The sequence below is a fragment of the Capsicum annuum genome, chromosome 2 (assembly GCF_002878395.1).
Source record: "Capsicum annuum cultivar UCD-10X-F1 chromosome 2, UCD10Xv1.1, whole genome shotgun sequence".
Taxonomy (NCBI): domain Eukaryota; kingdom Viridiplantae; phylum Streptophyta; class Magnoliopsida; order Solanales; family Solanaceae; genus Capsicum; species Capsicum annuum.
In genome coordinates this window covers 122,685,553-122,702,891 of record NC_061112.1, presented here as the reverse complement: position 1 = coordinate 122,702,891, position 17,339 = coordinate 122,685,553, and the positions used below count along the sequence as shown (strand labels likewise).

The 17,339-nt window shown below is 33.2% G+C and overlaps 1 protein-coding gene across 1 annotated transcript; it reads right to left on the bottom strand.

The window, feature by feature from the left end:
• Positions 1 to 14,466: 14,466 nt before the first annotated feature.
• LOC107853629 (GDSL esterase/lipase At1g29670) lies at positions 14,467 to 16,700 on the bottom strand. Its single transcript, XM_016698607.2, has 5 exons — positions 16,317 to 16,700; positions 15,764 to 15,885; positions 15,432 to 15,677; positions 15,073 to 15,328; positions 14,467 to 14,887 (listed from the first exon to the last, which is right to left on the bottom strand). Exons 1-5 carry the CDS (start codon positions 16,561 to 16,563, stop codon positions 14,664 to 14,666), a joined length of 1,095 nt encoding a protein of 364 aa, XP_016554093.1. The 5' UTR covers positions 16,564 to 16,700; the 3' UTR covers positions 14,467 to 14,663.
• Between the last annotated feature and the right edge of the window lie 639 nt (positions 16,701 to 17,339).

Sequence of the window (17,339 nt, the reverse complement as noted above, 5' to 3'; positions counted from 1 at the left end):
AGATGTTGATGGTGATCAATATATAAAGACAAGTATAAAAAGATAGAGAAAATAGACCACCGATTTTTTTTTTAATTTTTATTTCGAGATATGTCTGATAGAAGTATAAATTTTACAGATGAGAAGTTGATTACCTCATATGAACTAATTAAAGTTCATGTTTGTTCATGCATGCACAGCTAGCTAATGGCTGTGTGTATTTAATTACTCAAGGGTACTAATGCTAAAGATGTCATCATCCCGATTTATATATAGTACATATTAATGATATAGCCATATAGGGATCATGTCAATATTATTCATAAACACCTCAAATGGTTAATGGTCTATTAAGTAAGTAGTGTCTTTTCCCCTATTCTTTATAAAGCTTATTCTGAATCTTGCTTCAGTTGATTTGGTGCATTGTTTTCCTGATCAATATATAGGTGGGAGTTGATGAATTAAGTTCAAATAGCTAGTAGAGCTTATATTAACAAACTTATTAAGTTTAATCCTAGAGGAAAAACTATATACAGTTGTAGAACCAGCCGATTGATCAATTTGCCTTCACGCCTATTATTCCTCCTCAATCATTTTAACCCTCAACATCTAAGTATGCTTCAAGGTTTCAACTTCTTGGTGATGATAGTAACTCATAGTCTCATAGTAACTCTTTTTATATAAAAAAAAATATCTCGTGCTTATTAATGTTATAACTATTTTAAGCAAAAAAAAAAAGGTTATACCTACAAAATGTGAGAATTCTTTAGATAGAGTAGTATGTTGTGTTGTATCGTTTGTTAATTAAATATGATGTTTGTTTTGATTGTTGCTTAAATTTTATTGTATCATGTCGTCAAATCCATCTTTAGGTAAATGAGAAAAGTCCCATTTTGTACAACAACCAATTTGATGTGGTAGCATTGTTACCTTATTTTATTTCTCATTTTGTCTTTACTTATTAGTTAATAATAATCTTATTCTATCATTTATTCTATGTTTTTATAGTAGCTCTATCCCGTACGATACTTTTCTTGTAGGTTTGTCCTCAAGATGTGTGACATAATGTAACAAGGAAAAATGATACAATCTCTCGAAACGTTGTATTTATTAAAATAATATAATATAATACAATACAATACAATACAATACGATACATTATGAAACAACACGTAAAAACTATCCGAACAGTGTGGAAAAGGTAAGCCTATGCTACTCATAGGATTTGAACTCTTCATCTCAATTGAGAAAGGAATTGAACCCGTAAATGGTCATGTATGGAGGAGAAGACTCTCGGTGAGCTTCAAATTGCATCTCTATATTATATTGCATTTTGCAACTATAGTAATTTATACACAGGGTGAAGTAACAATAATTTTTTTTGCTTACATGTTGATTGTTGTCTGCATTACTAGCCAAATGTACAATAAAATATATTGTGCTAATTACATATTAAATGCATTATTGTATTTATATTAGTACTAATATACAATAGTTATGCATTCGTCGATCATTATCTTTATGGGCGTCTATAACAACAATATACATAATGTAATTTTACAAATGAGTTATTTTAGGAAGCATAGTGTGTATGAGACCCTACTTCTACCTTCAGCTAAAAAAATAAAGGCAATCTACTGCACTAAAATTTTTGCTATGTGGTGAGTCAGTGGCGAAGCCAGAATTTTCATTAAGGGGGTTTGGAAAAAAATAGGCATGCTAATAGAGTTGGCAAATGAACGAGTCAGACTATACATGTACAAGTCGGATCATATATGAGTGAGCTTTGATTTGTTTGAACTTTTTTTCAGATAATCTATAGCGAGATTAACGAATTAAAGTAATGAATGGACTATTCGAAAATTCAATGATTTGTATCAAAATTAAATATTTATGTTAAAAAGCTTATGTTAAGAATTCGTACCCTACTAATTATCTTATTTTCACCTAACTGTTGCCTATTGATAGAACGGGTTGCCTGACGTATTCCACGGAAGCAGTAAAACAAAAAGTAAAGAACACAGTGGATTTTTACGTGGAAAGCACCAGCTCAAAAGGTGTAAAAAACCACGACCTGCACCTGTACAGGATTTAACCTCAACTTCAGTAAATAACTCTGAGCCTCAACAACGACTGATTACAAAACTCTTGTAACCAACAAATAGGAATTATAAACTCTAATCCCTATAATTCCACAACTAGGAATTATAAACTCTAACTCCTAACTACACACACCTCCCAAGGTATGCGTTGCCAAAGTCTCTGAGTTTTTCCAACTCGAAGACTAGCTCCTAGTTCAGTTTATAACACACTGAAACTAATATTACATCAATAGTTCAAACACAATGAACAACTCTAAAAAACAACGCTAAAACTCTTAGCTGAATTCTATACTGAGGACCAGGTTCTTCAACGTGTTTCTTCAGTGATTGAGTAGCACTTCGTAAAGTCAATCTGTCGATTGTGCTTTTCTGCTTTTTAAGTGTGTGAATTATTCTGACTGCTGCATCTTCTATTTAAGCACAGCTCTCCAAAGAGTCATTCTTTATTTCAAGCTCCTCCTCTAATCAAAACTCTCATTGCATAGAGTTTTACTTCAAGTGAGACTCCTTCAATTCCAACTCTTGTCTCCTTGGTGTTGTAGTCAAATTTCAATTCTTTAAATCATCACATATTAATTTATCAGAATCTTTCTCCTCCCACACATAGGACTCTTCAAGATATACTCAGAAGTGAAACTCCTTCTTTACGTAGGACTCTTTTTTCAACTCAACTTGCTTTCCCTTATTATCAAGTGTTTGAATCAAATTCAACTTGTTCTATTCCCCATGTGATCAATAAGTTGAAGTTTCCAGTTGCATTGAATTAACTCATATCAACTTGTTTCATTCATATTGTCATTCATCAAAATTTCAAGGTTTCAACAAATTCCCCCTTTTTGATGATGACAAACCTCTTGTCTTTGTACATCCAAATATCTTCACCTGTAGGCACTAAAGTATAAAACACTAGAATGAAACAAGTTAGTCAATGGCTTATAAACATTACACAATCCTTTTATCTTTCCCCTTTTGGTATCATCGAAAAACCATTTCAATGCAATAATATACTAGCCAAAGTGATTTGTTATGCTATTCATGGCCACTGGGGCTATCACCAAAACAACCAGACAAAGACTTTAACCAACCTAGTAATGTATTAAAGAGAGCAAAAATATGAATCAATTTTGCAAAGATAACTATTCCATTTAACTGACAAAGCATGTTCCATATTAAACCTAAGCTAGTACTGAACAAAGCAAAACAATTGAGCATTAAAAAAAATACGAAATAAAAGTAGGACATACCTAAGGATACAAATAGTGGGGAGTTAATGAGGAAGGTGGAACAGGTGATATCAACTGTGTCAATTGATGAATGACTTTAATATTTTCATCCCTCTATCAATCAAGGTCAAGCTTCAAAGTCATGATCCTAGTCTTAAAGACCTCTTATTCCAATTCATGATTGTCTTATGCAGTTTCTAATTTAAAAATTTTTTCTCAAATGAGTCTTAGCCCTCCTTATTGAAATAGGTAGAGCAACATGATTCATCTGTTCAAGAACATCTATATATTTTATTTTATAAGTCAAACCTGATTTAGGACTGAGAAGCCCAAAAAAAATTATCAATTAGGAACTAAAAGGGAAAACATGTCCCTTTCATTCTTCAGAAACATATGTTGCATGTGATTGATGATCAAGCTTGGAAAATCCATGGTACACAACTGATATTTTGGTTGATTTGATTGAGAAAATAGAAGAAATTTCTGATATAGAATTAACACACTTGTGCACACCCATTTGGAGAGAATCAAAGAAAGTTTGATCAATAATTCATTAGCTTTATTAGACAATGAGAGGATGAAGTGTGTGAAATTGAACAGGTGCGCTCAACTATTTCAACTTAGACAGCCTATGCTTATGTCAGTGTAGAACATACCTAATAAGAAGAACTTTGTGGTCGTAATTGCTTGCTTGTACCTATTTTTCTGCACAATCTAATACAAAATTAGATTAGAAAAGTCAAAAATCTTGACTTGGGACACACATCTAAATATGCAAGATTGAATAGAATAACTTTTTAGCTAATAAAATTAAAAACAAAAATAATTATTCTAGTCAATCATTGAGGGGAGTTCATGCAATTTTAATCATCCCCAAGTCTAACCTATTCCTTTCAAAATGCTTTCTACTTAGTGCCTTTGGTGCTTCTCCAGTCAATTAAGTAACCCACATAGTCAATATTTTTGTATCCCCCAAGAGTGAAATTACTTTCTTTTGGATATCATAGTCTCAAGCCATTGATTCCCATGAGATATCTCAAGATTCTTTTGACAACACCAATTTTTATGAACTACTAACAAAATTATCAGCAACTTGCGTTGGTTTTATTGATGCATCTATTTCTTTATTTGTTGTTCCCCCTGTCAATATGCCCTCAATCTGTACAACAGTTGAACCAGGTGGTACAACATGTTCCTGTGCATGCTCATCAGTTTCACAGTCATCCTCTTTTCTCATTTTTTTTTAAATCTCCCTTGCTTCCCCCTTACACGAGCACAACAAATTTGGCCATCTTTCAAATGATTCATTCCCCCTTTAAATGTGGTGAGTGAAAGAAACTTTATTTTCTTCTAGTCTTATGTCTTGAGCAAACTTTATTTATGCACAAATTTTGCTTGTCTCCTTTCACTCTCACCTGTAAAATAAATTAGGGGTTAAATTTAGGCACCCAAACAAGTTTGGATCCTTTCTTATGAGTAAATGGATGAATCAAATTTCTTCTAGCCCATGCAGGCAACAGGTTACGTGACCCATTTCTCTGACCAGTTTTAGTTATCCTTTTCTTGGTCTTAGATAGTTTATTTGCCAGATTTAGACTGCTGGATCTATTTTTGGCAGCAACTGGACATTTAGTGGTTGGATGTCCAAGATTTCCACAAATATAGCACAAGTCTTGATAAACATCAAGACTTTTGTGAAAACCCAACCCAACTTTTTCACTGTGATATCTTTCACTCAACTTATGAATAATTCTTGAGGAAATTGTCCACCTGTTTTCTCTTTCAAGGTCAAGTTTTAGTTTAGAGACTTCTTGACTCAGTTTATTCACCATTTTTGTTGCATTATTGCACTCTTCTTTGTACTTGACCAATTCAAGTTCAACTTTTTTTTGTTCTTTACTATCGGTGTTTTTTCTTTTTTCAGAGAGTGTCAATTTTAGAACTTCATACTTAAGATCATTATTTGAAGAATCTAGTTACTCAAACTGTTTCTTGAGAGATCAGTTTTCCTGTTCAACAGTGTTCTTGCAAGCTTCTAAATCAATAAAATCAAATTTGATTCTTGCAAGACTAGTGAATAGCTCATCCCTATCAGAAGTTGATTCTTGGAAGTCATTAATTAGTGCACTCATCAAGGAAATAAGTTTTGTTTTAGAAAATAAATGCAACTTTTCTTTAAGTTCAAGTATACTTACCTCAAAAGCATCATCTTCTTCCTCCAAGTCTGAATCTCCAAGAGCCATGAGTGCTGCTTCATCAACTTCATCATCATCTAAGTCAAATCCCCAAGCTGCTACCATTTTAGTTTCATCAATTTCCATTTCATAAGTTCTTAAATTCCCCACTAATTCATCCAGGGTCATACCTGCAAGATCCTTATTTGCTTCACTGATTGCAGTCAGCTTAACATTCTACTTTGATTTTGGTAATACCCTCAGTACCTTATCGACTTGTTCTTCTTTAGATATAACTATTCCTAAGGAGGTCAACTCATTTGTTAAGGCAGTAAGCCTTGTCAACATCTCATGCAAGGTTTTATTCTCCTTCATCTTAAATGCCTCATACTCAGTGAAGAGAAGAGAAATTTTGATTTTCTTTCTTGAGATGTACCTTCATGAGCATTTACTAGAGCATCCCAATTGCTTAGCAGTGGTGCATGTTGATACCTTGTTGTATTCAACAGGTCCTAATCCACAAACCAAAATGTTTTTGGCCTTAGCATTTTTCTTTAATGCCAATAAGTCATCAGGAGTGAATTCACTTCTTACTTTCTTGACATGTTTTCCATCTTCAAGCTTTATTGGAATAGTATGACCATCAGTGATACTATCCCATAACTCGTAGTCTTCTCCTTGAATAAATGTTTCCATCCTAGCTTTCCACCAAATGAAGTGAGAACCATCAAAGAGTGGAGGTCTAATAGTGGATTGACCTTCACTGTGATCAGTAAGTGCTGCGAAATTCATCATATTGATCTTTGTCTTAGGTGCTAGCCCTTTTTAAGACAACGTCGTTCTGATACCACTTGTTAAGAATTCGTACCCTACTGATTATCTTATTTTCGTCTAACTGTTGCCTATTGATGGAACGGGTTGCTTGACGTGTTCCACGGAAGCAGTAAAACAGAAAGTAAAGAACATAGTGGATTTTTACGTGGAAAATACCAGCTCAAAAGGAGTAAAAAGCCACGACCTGCACCTCTACAGGATTTAACCCCAACTTCAGTAAATAACTCTGAGCCTCAACAACGACTAATTATAAAACTCTTGTAACCAACAAATAGGAATTATAAACTCTAATCCCTATAACTCCACAACTAGGAATTATAAACTCTAATTCCTAACTACACACACACCTCCCAAGGTATGCGTTGCCAAAGTCTCTGAGTTTTCCCAACTCGAAGACTAGCTCCTAGTTCAGTTTATAACACACTGAAATTGATATTACATCAATAGTTCAAACACAATGAACAACTCTAAAAAAACGCTAAAACTCTTATCTGGATTCTGTACTGAGGACCAGGTTCTTCAAGGTGTTTCTTCAGTGATTGAGTAGCACTTCATAAAGTCAATCTGTCGATTGTGCTTTTCTACTTTTTAAGTGTGAATTATTCTGACTGCTGCATCTTCTATTTAAGCACATCTCTCCAAAGAGTCATTCTTTATTTCAAGCTCCTCCTCTAATCAAAACTCTTATTGCATAGAGTTTTACTTCAAGTGAGACTCCTTCTTCAATTCCAACTCTTGTCTCCTTGGTGTTGTAGACGAATTTCAATTCTTTAAATCAGCACATATTAATTTATCAGAATCTTTCTCCTCCTACACATAGGACTCTTCAAGATATACTCAGAAGTGAAACTCCTTTTTTACGTAGGACTCCTTTTTCAACTCAACTTGCTTTCCCTTATCATCAAGTGTTTGAATCAAATTCAACTTGTTATATTCCCCATGTGATCAGTAAGTTGAAGTTTCCAATTGCATTGAATTAACTCATATCAACTTGTTTCATTCATATTGTCATTCATCAAAACTTCAAGGTTCCAACAACTTATTAAATATATAATAATATTTAGTTTGAAATCAATTTAATGGTTGCATTTTTATTATATAGACACTTAAAATTTAATAAAGATCGTAAATTTAAAACAATTTATACTATGAAGCTTTTTTTGAAAAACTTGATGAAGAGAGAGTAGTGTTTTTCTCTTTTCAAAAAAGAATGAAAAAGGAGTAGAATGAAACAGACAATTACATTGCTAAGGAAAAAAGGCTGAGAAAATGCATTCCCTACCTAGGTTCGAACTTGGACAAAAAGGATAAAGCTGTACCACCTTAATCACTATGCTGCATGTTTAGTTTGTGCTAAGTTGGTTTAGCCTTATACAAATATTTCAAAAACAAAAAATGTAACCTTATGTAATAAACAACGTACTTTATCGACGAAGGGAGTTCGGATGAATCCTCTCGGCTCCATGTAGATCGGCCCCTATGGTGAGTTTGGAAAAATGTCTAACTACAAGGATCTATTGTATGCAATCTTACTCTGCAATATTTCTGCAAGAGGCCGATTATTTTTACGGTTTGAATTGGTGACCTTTTAAACACATGACAATAACTTTACCAGTTACTTCGACACTCCCATCACAAAAAATGGGAGTGGGGAGTGGAGATTTGAAAAGCGAACCTCAAAACATTTTTTAGAAAGAAACTCTTTAGTTAGTATAGTGAAATTCCTTCACTACTCACCCTTAAAAAACTCATAAACCAAATTTTACTCATTAATCAAAAGAAATTGTCATAAATAAATTTCATGAAAGTATGGATATATATTAGATCATTTTCCCTTTGAATATGTACTTTATACTATGTGATTTGTAGCTGCTCTGTTTTATAGAAGTGAGCATCCACAAACATAAAATTCTAAACGAGCCACTAGGTGTTTGGCGTAAGGATCGCGGTTCTTCGGTATACCGAAAAATTAAACTTTTGAATTTATGTATTTTATATATGAAATGAATTTTGATAGAACTATAAAGATATGTGCTGAACGGATTTCATATAGGTGACTTTTAACTAGCTAGTTAGAATCATATAAATACAAATCCAAGAAAATATGAAATATAATTACATGAAGCTGGTCATAGAACAACAACAATGACAATACCATATCTGGTGTATCTTCACAAAATGAGATCTGGAGAGGGTAAAATATACGCAGTCCATACCACTACCTCAAATGAGGTAGAGTAGTTGTTTTCGATAGATCCGCTGCTCAGGACAAATAATAGTATAATGGGATAACACACAACTAGATAATAAAAGAAACAAGAGCCACCGAATAGTATTTTAAACTATTCGAAATCACAAACATCACCAAAACACTACGAACAAGAGATTACTAGAAACATACAAAGCATTCCTCCCTACTAGTAAGGACTCATTCCTACCCACTAACCTTTTATCCTAATTGACGTTCTCTACACCTTCCTATCACGGGTCATGTCCTCCATAAGTTGTAATTGCTTCATGTCATGCCTAATCACCTCCCTCCAATATTTTCATAGCCAGCCTCTCATACCTTCATATTGGGCATCTGTGTACCTCATCATCACATGTCCGAACCATCTCAACCTCACTTCTCGTATCCTATCTTCCACTGAAGTCACTCCCATATTTTCTTGAATAAACTCCTTTATAACTCTATCCTCCTAGTAAGTCGGCACATCTTTTCTCAACATCCTCATCTCCGTCACCTTCAATTTTTAGATGTTGGAGTTCTTAGCTAGCCAACAGTCGCTCCATACAATATAGACAGTTAGACTTCTACTCTGTGGAACTTACCTTTAAGCTTAGGAGACACCTTCTTATCACACAACACTCCCGAAGCGAGCCACCGTTTCAATCACCCTTCACCGATACGGTGCATGACATCCTCATCGATCTCTCTATTCCGCGGAATCATAGACCTAAGAAACTTGAACTATCTCTCTTCTGAATGACCTGAGAATCCAGCTTCACAATCACGTCAGCCTCATGCATCAACTCGCTGAATTTACATTTTAAGTACTCCATCTTAGTCTTACTCAATCTAAACTCTTTAGATTCTAGGGTCTATTTCTAAACCTCTAACTTATTATTAACTTATTCTCGAGTCTCGTCAATTACCACTACATTATCAACAAATTACATACACCAAGTGTAATACCCCATACTTTTCCTAGCTCAGTTTAAACCCTAGTGTGTCAAGGGTCAACTTCAAAAGTGAATAACTCTTGATACGTGTAGAATTTTTCAGCTCTAGACCCTCCATTGTGTAGATAATTGAATTAGCTTCCCAACGATATCAATCTCGCCTAATCCGATACTCGGTTGATAAGTTATGGCGATTTTAGTGAAAGTAGTAGGACACCGCAATAAGCATCACGTCGCGGTGAAGGATAAATTCGCAATTGTCCAATTTTCAGTAAAGCACCACAATTAGCCAGCGTCGCGGTGAAGTTCCATTTCCCGTTCGTCCCTTATCCAGTAGTTCACTGCGATTAGCCCGTATCGCGTCAGTAAGCACAACGCGATTACGCAGCGTCGCGGCAGAACCCAAATTGGAAATTGTCCCTCATCCATTAAGCCACCACGATAGCGTCGCGTCGCGGTGATGTGTCAAATCGAAATTTTTTCAGTTCCGAGTAATTTTTACAAAGGACAATCTAGTCAATTTTTCAAGCCCCAATTCATGAAAAACATGAGATTAAACCCATTCTAAGTTTATATGCTCCTATTTCATCAATTTCTCTCTCAAATAAACCCTATAACCTCAAAAATTAATCCCCAAGAAATTCAAATTCCACCATTCTTTTTCCAAAGAAACCCAAAATTTAAGATTTCCAATTCAAGACATTCAAGAAATCATCTTCAAAAGCACAAATAGGAATTTAAGTTCAAACTTCTTTATCAATTTCATCAATTAAGGTATGTGGAGTTTTGAACAAGGATAAATCTTTCATCTTTGTGCCCAAAACTAGCTTTTAATTACAAATTCACATGATTTTACATGAATTTCAATTTAGGGTTCATACCCATTTATTGTTAATTGAAGATTTTGAGATTTCAAGTGATTTGGATATTGAATTGCATGTCTACTTTCGTAAATTCATGCGTGTGACTATATTTTTCAGCTTTTGAGTTGAATTATGAATATTTTCACTATCAAACATGAACTTTATGATGATTTGACATGAAATTGATGCATGGGTTATGAAGCCCTAGTTGAATATTGCTATTTTAAGAATGATTATGCTTTTAAGCATCCCATGACATGTTTATAGACAGCTTTGAATAAAGATTTGATCTTTTGATCTTTAGCTAAGATATGGAATCCACTTTAAAGCTTAAATTCAGTTTTGAATGAACAAATGCACAGTTAGTTATCTTTCAGTATGAAACATTATGACTTTTAAAAGTGGATTTCCTACAGAATGAGCATACAGATTAAAGGGAGTAGTATTTAGCACCGAGTGAAAAGTGTGGCTTTAGCGCATCCTGCTTTCCTAGAACTATGAGTCAGCGTAGGTACAGATTCAGTATTCCATTTCTATATGTATGATAGTTATAGATGTGATCACTTAGCTCAAGTTATACTCCTTGACAAGAGTATGACACCTCTCCCCAACGTGAGATTTTCCTCTTAGGGGAACTAGACGTTGGACACCATGATAGCTCACATAGTGTTTGTCGGTTAGAAGAACCTCCTACTAGCAAAAGAATAATAAAACAGCTTTTGAAGAGAATTCCCTATTAGAAAAGAAAAACAAAAAAGCTTTTTACTGGAATTTCCTACAGTCTAACAAAAAAGAATGACAAATAACAATTCAGTTTTTAGATTTGAAATGTAATGGCTCACCAGTTTTATACAATATGTTTTACTGTTCATGATCTATGATTTTCAGCTTTCAGTTATTCCAGCCATGTGAGTCATTACATACAACATGCATATTCTATGAATTTTGATGACATTGAGATATTACTTTTACTTATGCATTCACCCCTGCATGTCCAGTACATCATCAAAGTACTTATTCACATATACATCTATGTGCTACATTGTTTAATAATGTAGGTTCATGTGCTTAGTCTCAGCAGAGTGAGTAATTTCGGACATCTCTATCTGCATTCCGACAGTTGGTGAGTCCTCATGATTCGAGGGCCCATTTATCTAGATTTTCAGCTTTCATAGTGATTGGTTAGTTGTTTTCAGTTTAGTTCGAGTCAGTTGGGAGTTTGTCCCAATGACTCTCTAGCTCTTAGTAGTAGAGGCTTGTCGGACTACTAGCTATTATTCAGACTTTCAGTATTAGTATTTCGGACAACATATGTATTCAATTTATTTCAGTTCAGTTTTGACATAATTCAGCATTGTTACTTAATTAGTTTGCCTTAATATGAGTTTCAGACCTAATAGCAGGCTTACAGGGTTAGCTTGAGACTACTCGTAGTCTTAAACACCGTGTGAGGTCTCGAAATCCGTTTTCAAAACGTTCCACCAAGGCAGCTACCCGGATCTCGTCAATTAGTACTACGTCATCAACAAATAATATAAACCAAGACATCATATATAAAATACAATATAATATATATACTTGAATATATTGATATGAAACAAATGACATAAAAATACAAGTATCAAAACAAATGATACAAATACAAATATGCAATCAACATAAATATACAAAAAATAATGCAGTTAACTACAAATAAAAATTAAATATAAAACAAATCACATAAATTAAATTAACTCAAAAATTAATTGCAACTTCCAAGTACATATATCTACAGTAAGCTCATAGCCTTCACGCTTTTAAGCAACAGTGCATATGAAAAAAATTAGAAATTAAAACTTCTCGAGCTCTCAATCGCAAGAGCAAATACAAATACTTGGGAAAAAAAATAGAGAGAGAGAAAGGGCGAAAGGCAGAGAGACACGACAACAACTTCAACAACAACATACGTGATGAAATTCCACAATTGAGGTCCAGAGAGGGTAATATACGCAAACCTTAGCACTACCTCGTGGAGGTAGAGAGGCTGTTTCCGAAATACCCTCAGGAAAAGACAGAGCTGCAGAGAGAGGGAAACATATTTTATTAAATTAATCTTGTTAATATGTATAAATTTAAATTTTAATTAGTACTTTTAATTTTACGTAATTATTTAATATTAAAATAATATTGAAAGAGTAATGAATTTTTGAAAAATGTCCTCCTTTTACTTTTGGATCAAATTATCTTTAATGTTGCTTAAATTTTTTCTTCTATTAACATCACAATAATATGATATTTAATTAAATTGTAAATATCTACGTGGTCTTTATCGTGTTGGTTCAGATGAAGTTATTAAAATCGATATATTAGAAAATTATTTTTTTAATATGAAACATCTTAGTAAATTTATAAACGATATTTATTTATTAAACTTCTCCATTCTTTTAATAAATGTATTTTCATACTCTTTAATATTTACAATTTTTTAAATATATTATTCAAGATTTTATATAATAGTAGTTTATTTAATTGCTGTCTCTAAATTTTCAGAAGTGTCACTAATTTGGAGGCTAATGGTTATTTTCACCATCTAGAATCAATTTATAACAAAATACTAGTATAATTTATTTTAGTTTTTCAGTTTCTTACATAACTCTTGTTCTAAGTTTCAAGCCAAAAAAAGATGTATACACAGATGCCAGAGCAATTAGATGTTTTAGCAGCAAAGGAAAAGTATACATTTATTGATAGTTGATTTTGTTAGCATTTTTGCCCCGATTTTCTTATCAAATTTTAAGTTTTATTTTTCTTGTAAGGAAATAAAAGTAACCATAAATACTTTTACTTTTCCTGAAAGAAAAATATAAAACTTTTTCATATTTGGCTAACCTCTTTCTTGGAGGAAAGGTTTTGAACATCTATAAATAGAAGACCCTCTTCTCATACCATAACATAGTAGCATCCACAATGTAGTCGTTTAAAGAGTCTCGTTTAGGAGAGATTTTCTCCCAATAATTTTTAATATTTTTTTTATATTAGTTTTCAATACGTAGGTCACTTGACCAAATTACATCAATAATATGTTTTTTAGTATGTTTTTCTTTGCCATCTGAATTATCACTACGATAGTTTGCAACTAATAGCTTCCGCATGACGTCCTCTCGATTTTGAACCCAACAAGTGGTATCAAAGCTTACAGTTCAATGGTCCAATGGTGTGGTGAGACGAGATTGAACAGGTTCAAAGCGGTTTCAAAATCAAACTGCAACAATTTGGGCGATAATGAAGTTTTTTGTCGAACTACATGTGGAGAACAAGTTTCAACCATATTTTCAACACGTCTGATGCTGCATCTTTAAAAATAAAAATAAAATATTACTTTTAAACCAATTTTTAACCATGATATTTTAAACCTTATTTTTAATCATGACAAGCAGCAGTTATGAAGAGCAGTTATGAAGATTATATCAAGAACGAAGTTCATGCACGTGATATAAAGAGAAGACGGATCAAGTAAAGAAAATCAAGCCAAAAAGGGGAGATTTGTTAGGATTTTTGCCCCGATTTTCTTACCAAATTTTAAGTTTTACTTTTTCTTGTAAGGGAATAAAAGTAACCATAAATACTTTTATTTTTCCTGAAAGAAAAATATAAAACTTTTCCATATTTGGCTAACCTCTTTATTGGAAGAAAGGTTTTGAACATCTATAAATAAAGATCCCTCTTCTCATACCATAACATAGTAGCATCCACAATGTACTCGTTTAAAGAGTCTCGTTTAGGAGAGATTTTCTCCCAATAGTTCTTAATGTTTTTTTTATATTAGTTTTCAATATGTAGGTCACTTGACCAAATTACATCAATAATATGTTTTTTAGTATGTTTTTCTTTGTCGTCTGAATTATCACTACGATAGTTTGCAACTAATAGCTTCCGCATGACACCCTCGATTTCGAACCCAACGGATTTTTATGTTGAAATTTGACGAGAATTTTCACTCAATATCCTTATTTCTTACGTTACAAGATTAATTAATAGCAGCTATATCTTATTAATGTCGTATAAACCACTTGTCAAACTTATGTAATTTAGTGAGTATAGATTTAACTTTGGCATTTTCAAGTTTCAATACAGGCAAACTCATAACAAAATTCTTCATTAAAAAGTGGAAAATACAACATTTTGTCAAAACAAAAAAAAAGAAAAAACACTAAAGATCATATTAAACACTTATGATCACATCTTATAGTAATTAAAGATGTCAATTCCACAATAATTAATATTTAATAGTATATTTGAAATGAAGATAAGACACTTGATTTGTCTTCAAGCTTGAGCTAGACGACTAATATCAAAAGGGTATGCATCAGATGATCTTTGAGCTCTATATGATCTTCTCCCAACAATTATATTTGCAGCTTCAGTTGGATGAAATGCATCCCAAAATAGATATTCATTTCTATTTGGGCATGGTCTTTGGAAAGGAAGACATGTAATCTGGCCGTTGTTCCTTCCTACCCCACAACATCCCGCATTCGTCACTCTGAATCCTGAAATAAATAAAACCCGAATAATTAGACAGATCTAATAAAAACATCCATAATTCCTTAAAAGTGAAATATATAGTCGAGGTTGTTCAGATAGACATAGGCCAACTAAATGTCATTCATGTAAGGTTATGGATTTTCATTTTAAAACTTGGTTAAAGGGGAAAAATGGAGATGAGAAAGGTTACCAAAGGCAGAGGGATTTTCAATTAGGTCTTGGAAAATGCCATAAGCATCAATGTAGATGAATTTTGCATCAGGTGTATTTCCATTGAAGTTATCAACAAGTGCCTTGAGTTTGTTGTTGAATATCTGGTTTGCTACATTGATTCTTTGTACACAAGTTCTCCCATCTGGGCTGTTTTGGGCCAATGCATTTGGGCTGCACCCTATCTGGCCCACTCCAATCAAAGCAAACTTCCTTGCTCCATTGTTGTACAAAATCTATACATCACCACAAAACATAACAATTCTTAGGGTGTGTTCGGTCCCGAAAATATTTTCCTATTTTCTGATGTTCGTCTGGTTAAAATTTTTGAAAACTTACCCTTAGTTGTTGAGTATATTGTTGAATAAGAACATTAGCATATTGTTCAGGAGTGAATTGTCTGCTAGTGGAATAATACATGGGCATGAAATAATTATTGAGATAATCATTGCTGCCCAGTCCAATTGAGTAAATGCACTTCTTAAGATAATCAGCAGCTGCATTTTCATTTCCTAATATTTGCACCACTTGTTGCACTGTGTTCCTGTAATTATTTACCTGACCACTAAAGGGAATCCTTGCTCCCTATTAAAATTAGAACAACTTTGAATTAATTAAATCGAAAAATATTGAAAACAAACAAATGAATTACATCGTAATTTTTGAAGTACCAGTTGTCTGCCAGTTTCTTCTCTAATTCCAGCAGCTGCAGAGGCATAATTGACACCTCTGAGAATGTCTCTGCCCCTAGCAGATGCATAAGGTGGAATATTATTGAACCCCAGTTGTTCCGCTGTAAATTATAACACATAGAACAGTAATTAAATTAATAAAGAAAATAGATATGATTTAAATTAAATCTTATAATAATATAAGTAACATAATCCAATACACATTTGGATAAATCCTAAACCCAGATTTGTAAATTGTAACAAGTTCTCCTTGTTTAAATCGGGCAACTATATATTTTCAATAATTTTGTATCAAATCAAGACTAGATATTTTACACGTGTAAAGTAGCAAATTAAATTCACCATATAGGTACTAGGTGCACGTGTAATCGATCGCCATCTCGAAATTCAACCATAAGGAAAACTTTCAAAAAAAATAAAATTATAAAAGTGTATACATGTATCAAGTTGATTAAAAAAGTTTATTCACTCTCTCTTAAAATTATGAATCCGCCCCTACAAAGGCAAAGAAATTAAAGAGATGGTGTCTTACCAATGACATCGACTGTAGTTTTTCCATTGGAGAACCTGCCAGTCGGTCCACCAGGAAAATCAATACCATAAGGCAAATAGTTAGCCCTAGCCAATGACTGAATATTGTTGTTATTCCCATTATCCACCAAAGAATCACCAAATATAAAATAACAAGGCACTTGTTGTGCATTTGCCCCATAAAAACTCATGAACCCTAAAATTACCAATTGCACCACCAATATCCATCCCCTCATCTCACTACCCATTCTAGCTAAACTTATTGAGATTTGAGACCCTTAGCTTTAGAACTAGGCTAAGTAGTGGAAATGAATAATGAGTTGTGGGATGAAAAGAATTGGAAAATGAATGAGTATATATAGATGTTGATAGTCAAATATATATATATAAAGACAAATTAAATTTTAGAGATATGTTTAATAGTAATATGAATTTTACAGATGAGAAGTTGGTTAAATGGCATTAAATTCACGCGGATCGGAGGCTAGTAGATTTTCCCACACTGATTAGCCGGCTACAGACTTTTTTTTTCTTTTTAGCTAATCATCTGACTTTCTAAGTTGTCACTCTCTGCATGGAGCTAGCTAAGTAATTGATTAATTACCTCATGTGAACTAATTAAAGTTCATGTTTATTCATGCATAGCTATCAAATGGCTATGTGTAATTAATTACTCAAGGGTACTAACGCTAAAGATGTCATCATCTCGATTGATATAGTACATATTAATGATATAGCCATATAGGGACCATGTCAATATCATTCATAAACACCTTAAATGATTAATGGTCTATTTAGCAAGTACTGTCTTTTCCCCTAGTCTTAATAAAGTTTATTCTCAAGGCAAAATACATAAACATGTTCTTTAACTTGATCTCAAATTACACCTATGACCTCCAATTTTGGGTGTCTACAAGTAGGCACTTAAACTTATATAAAGTTGTATAAGTAGACACATATGTCCAATGTGACATCCTACATGGCCAATTCTTATCCTACATGGCGTGTTACGTGTATTATGCTT